Source organism: Sinocyclocheilus grahami, unplaced genomic scaffold (assembly GCF_001515645.1).
Source record: "Sinocyclocheilus grahami isolate Dianchi unplaced genomic scaffold, SAMN03320097.WGS_v1.1 scaffold1021.1, whole genome shotgun sequence".
Taxonomy (NCBI): Eukaryota; Metazoa; Chordata; class Actinopteri; order Cypriniformes; family Cyprinidae; genus Sinocyclocheilus; species Sinocyclocheilus grahami.
Window position 1 is genome coordinate 183128 of NW_015506200.1, and position 5439 is coordinate 188566.

General features: G+C 36.1%; 1 protein-coding gene across 3 annotated transcripts in view; it reads right to left on the bottom strand.

Moving 5' to 3' along the window:
* Positions 1–399: 399 nt before the first annotated feature.
* The window catches only part of LOC107565733 (claudin-19-like), a 16077-nt gene continuing 11037 nt past the window's right edge, over positions 400–5439 (bottom strand). The window contains exons 4-5 of one of the 3 annotated variants that reach the window (XM_016251003.1): positions 4000–4146; positions 400–978 (exon numbers count right to left, since the gene is read on the bottom strand). In XM_016251003.1, the coding sequence (XP_016106489.1) occupies positions 930–978; positions 4000–4146 (196 nt within the window). In that variant the 3' untranslated portion in view covers positions 400–929. Of the gene's footprint in view, positions 1394–3989; positions 4147–5439 lie in introns of those variants that run through there. The other 2 variants (XM_016251004.1, XM_016251005.1) reach the window with 2 other exon arrangements.

Genomic DNA, 5439 nt, shown 5'->3' on the forward strand with positions numbered 1-5439 from the left:
TGGTCAAAATATCATAAGTCATGTGACAACAGACAAACAGCACTTTCCCCAACTAAAACACACAAAAATATATCTTTGTATAGTTTATTTTATTTTAAAACAGATGAACAGAAAGCTTGATACATCATATGAGATTATACATACTTGAATATTAGATAACATAATCGGTGGAACATGAACTAAAACATTTCTAATGACAACTTACAGACTCGGCGACCACTTCAAAGACATTATTTGTGATAAATAGTGCCTTTCAATGCAGGTTGAATACAATTCACCAAGACAAATCATAAGTGCACTAGAGAGATTTAATGGTATCTGTGTTGCGTGTGGGTCTCTTTTGAAGCAAAATCAAACGTGACAAACCCCTCAAAGTTTAAGTACCATACATTTTATGAACAAAAAAAAAAACTAGACAAAAAACAACAATTGATTTTACCATGGGTAAAAGATGCATCTCATATACGCCAAGAAAGAATAGAAACTATTAGCAAACTAAAAGACATTTGTGAGTCAAAACACAGTTATAGTTCAAAGTATATTACACCGCACATATCGAAGATTTGCATCATTATTTAAATGCATTATAATGTACCCTGAATCAATGCTCTCCAGATGAGTGATATAGTTTTTCGGCAAGTATAACTCCAACTGTAACAAAAAAATGACATATTTGTCGCACACTTTGCGATAATGCTGTTGTGGCTCACTTATCAAATTTCTGACATTTGTTTTATACTACAGTACAAAGTCATGTTGTTTGGAAATGCATTGCTTGGCTTTATGAACCTCTGCATTGTCTGTATTACAGGGATCTAAATCTAGAATTAGGTTCTACTGGAGTTCTTTGCTTTTTTTACCGAAAGAGAGTGTCTTGTCTGTTGCCAAAATCTAACAGCTTGTGACCCACGAAGTCGCCCTCTCCCAAACTACAAGTACTGCTCCCCTTTCTCTGCTGGAGAACTTTTAACATTTCCTCTGCAATTTAAAAGAAAAACAAAATATGTTTGAGTTACAAAGAAAATGGAAATCAGATCCATCGTTTCAGATGTATTGCAATGCAACAGTCCATGCTTTGTAGGGTGTTTTCACGTACATGCTACAATAATACATATTTACAAAGGCGGTTTTTATGGGGTCACGCACACAACAGATAAGGGGTGACGATTTTTCAAACATGTTTATTGATCAGATGTTGAAAAAAAGGCACACAGATTTTAAGGATGTAGGGTGTAGAAGGGACATTTGTCCAGTCATACAGACAAGCGTCCAAATTTGGATTCTAGGTGGGAGTGAGGGACACAGATACAGAGAGTGGAGCTCGGACAGTCCTCGAATAAAGGCAGGGAGGGTTGGTCAGTCAGGGAAACTAGTCTCACTCAACAACTCATCCCTGAATTAGAGAAGAGAAGAAGACAGTCAGAGAAGAACAGCATTAGAGGAACCTGGGACAGAGACAACTGACGAGCGCCTTTCGGGTCACTGGGTGTTAATACGTTATGTGGCACCACATAGACGTTTGCTGTTTGTTAGCATGGAATTGTTAGGAAAAATGGATGATGGAAAGTGCATAGACAGCTTGTTTGATATGCCAACAACTTCAGATCTCCGAGAGAAGGATGAGTTTTGAGTTACATGACATTTGCATGCTTCAGAGGTGGTTGTGAAGTTTCTGTTAGTAAAGGAGAGTTAACTTTTCACCAGGTCCAAAAACTAACGCCTCATTGTTTTTGGAGACAGGAGACACAACTTTTACTGTCCACCAGTTCAAAACGATTTTCACATTACAGATTACAGATAATCTGAATCTAAAATGATGTGGGAACAAATTCACTAAATGGTTGCGCATGTTATTCCAGCACCTCTTTGCATACTAGTCTAACTTATTTTTAACATAAGATCAGGCCATTTGTTACTTAAATTTGGGAGGTGTCCGTTCAAAACGGCTTTGTTGGAATGATTATAAACAATACAATAGTGCCAAAGCTTTTAATTGTCATTCAATTCTAGTTATTTTACCTGTACAAAAGCAGTGTTAAGCTGATTGCAAACTGGTGCAAAACTTCATTATCATAAAGGCACCAGCTTATAGCACAAACAGTTTTACAGTTTGCTGTACTTTCATATTTTTTGATTATTTACCAATAACAGTTGGTCGGAATCGGAAGTCTCACACATTTAAAGAAAATAGGTTATTTTGATGTTGTAAAATAAGATGGATATGTGCTGGTAAAGTGCTGCGCCATGCATGTTTAACTTGTCATTGGGCCTTTTTTATTTTAGGATGACGAAACACATGCAGAACAAACATCTGTGTAAATCCATTTTTATGCAAATCATTGCATTTAATTAAAACCAGCAATATAAGAATGGTTTCACAATGTAATCACGTACAGTTTACCTACAGTTTGGTGTGGTTGTGTTTCATAAATAAGGCCCATTGTCATTCATTTTTTGGGCAAACACGCTTCCTTTCTATGTAAATGAGGTTAATTATGGAATGCACTGGATTCACAGACCGCTGCATTATTTGGCTAATGTTTCATTGAGCTAATAGATGTTATTTATTTATGGTCTGGATATTCGGCTCACATTGAGCCATTGGCAGGGCGCATTTTTGTGAATAGGATGCAAATTGTGATCAGCACTAATTTTGTGGGTGTTTTGCCTAATTTCTTTTATTGAACTAAGTCCAAGTAAACCGAATTATCAGTGGTGCAATTCATTCTCAGTGAATTATAAACTCTTTTCTGACACATACTTTGGTCTAAAACCAGTGTCGGACTTTCCCTCGAAAGTGCTTTGTCTAAATAGCATGTTTACATCTTGTGCTGGACGTTTTTGACTCAAGTCAGCCAATTCTCAGTTCCCACACTGGAGCGCTGGAACTCAATGGTTTAAAATAATGTCCTCTATGGTTCTAGTGGAATTCCCTGTACTTCAGCGGACGGTGGAAGTGTCGTAACTCCTGGTCTCTTCAATGTGGTGTCAGTGTGACCATGGCTGTCAGGAACACACATAGCTGGCAAACAGAGCTCCCACCATGCAGAACATACCAGCCAATCAGAACAGCCATGACACGTTTCTATCTACAGGCTACATTCGGATTGAAATACTACTTGCTGAATATTGCGCAGTGTATACTGTATAATGCCTACTATTAATATACAATATAATGCAAAACAGAATGCATTATACATTGTCACATGACTTCATTGTTGCATTGTGGAATACTGTATTCTGCGCAATGTGCTGTCTTTTATGCTGTGCATTATGCCAAATGTAGTAGGTAATCAATGTATTCCATGCACATTTTTCACAGTATACATGTTATATACTGCATAAATCATAAGAGTAGTATGCTAGTCCGAACATAGCCTCTGTATCCCACATTGAATCCGTTCTCGTTTGACTTTATTTGCTTTTTAGTTTGTTGAAAGGCAAAACAAAGATTGTGAAATCTTTTAAATCAGACTTTGTTCCCAAATGATATTTCCATTCACTTTACATAAAAGTCGTTAAGTGTACCTGGAAGTTTTCTATGAAACCCATGTAAAATTAATACAAAAAATAGTCCAGTGTAAATTATAACTTCTTAGGGATTTCAGCTTCAAATTGGTTTGTAAAGTCTCTTTTTTGGTGAAAATAGGATTGCCTTAATTAAAAAAGCGTATTTAGGTATGTTGGGAAAACCGTACATGTCAATAAAGTACAGAATTTCCACATTCTTCATGAAAATGAAAGTATAGCCAAATACATGCTTATACAGTATCTCTGACAAAAAAGTACACAAACCTCCTTGACCGTAGACCAAGACAATGTAAATATTTGTCCATGTAATAGTTTAGTTTGTGTGTTTTGAACCTGGATAAAACGGTCAGTGCGAGTGAGAGGGTGTGCTCATGGTGGGAAGAGCTCTGTCTCTTGTACCCGCTGCTCTTTACATTTACAGTTTTTCCTTTTCTGCAGTGCTTTTTATTTTTTTGTATTTACACGTACTCCCTGGCTGTAGAGGGTTGAGATTGCCGGTATAACTGTTGTCCTCTACTGTCCTCGTTAACGCAGGAGCAGCAGAGGAACGAGCCGCCCAACATCATCAGGATGGCAGCCGCCCACCCTACAAAGAGGGCGGGGCCAAACTCATACCTGAAAGACAGAGAGGCCACGCCTTCATTTAACAATCAAAAGATAATGTAATCAGGTTATTTTTATGTTCAGATAACATCTCACCCTAAATTCAACAGAAAACAAAGAAATGTAACTTTATCCTATATCTATATCTATATCTATATACAGTGGGTACGGAAAGTATTCAGACCCCCTTAAATTTTTCACTCTTTGTTATATTGCAGCCATTTGCTAAAATCATTTAAGTTAATTTTTTTTCCACATTAATGTACACACAGCACCCCATATTGACAGAAAAACACAGAATTGTTGACATTTTTGCAGATTTATTAAAAAAGAAAAACTGAAATATCACATGGTCCTAAGTATTCAGACCCTTTGCTGTGACACTCATATATTTAACTCAGGGGCTGTCCATTTCTTCTGATCAGCCTTGAGATGGTTCTACACCTTCATTCGAGTCCAGCTGTGTTTGATAAGATAACTTGAGAAACATCTCAGTATTTTTTTGTTGACCAAAACAGCTTAGTTACCAACAGTAGGCTTTTATGTTGTGCAAAAGAAGAGTCATTCAGGTTTGAAACAACATAAGGGTGAGTAAATGATGACATAATTTATTTATTTATTTATTTTTGGTGAACTATCCCTTTAATGTTTTTTTTTATTTATTATTTATGTATTTATTTATTTATTTTAATGAACGAAATTATACTCTAAAGAAGAAACTAAAACTACCAGCAGGTGGCGGTAAATGTCTTTACGAGTCGATTCTTTCAAACGGCTGATTCATTCAGGAATTCAGTAAACGGCTCTCTCTTTGAATCATTGGTTCACACGATTCGTTCAAAACGCGGATTCATTCAGAAACGAAACAGTAAACACTGCTGTGTTGCTCGGAGATGCACAACAGTTCTGCTGTGGCTTTATAGGTAATATTTTAGTTGGCAAAATTGAACAAAAACACAGAATATTGTGTTTAAAATATAGCACAATAATAACTTCTTATTTACTTAACTGTTGTATAACATTTGCACTCGTGTTCTTCGTGACAAAAACAGCACTGGTCTGATATTGCTCTCGCTGCTGGTGTGATATCGCTTATAATACAAACATGAGACACAAACTCATACGAATTTTAGGGCATAATGGACTTGTTGCCCTGCACTAGTAGAAATTTCAGTATTTCTACTCAAACATCATTTTGTAAAAACAAAAGGACATTTTTAAGTAGAAATACTGAATTTTTTTTTTTTTTTTTGTAAAAGGTACTACAATAATTTGTTCTTTGTTTTATTTACAACTTTAAAACCT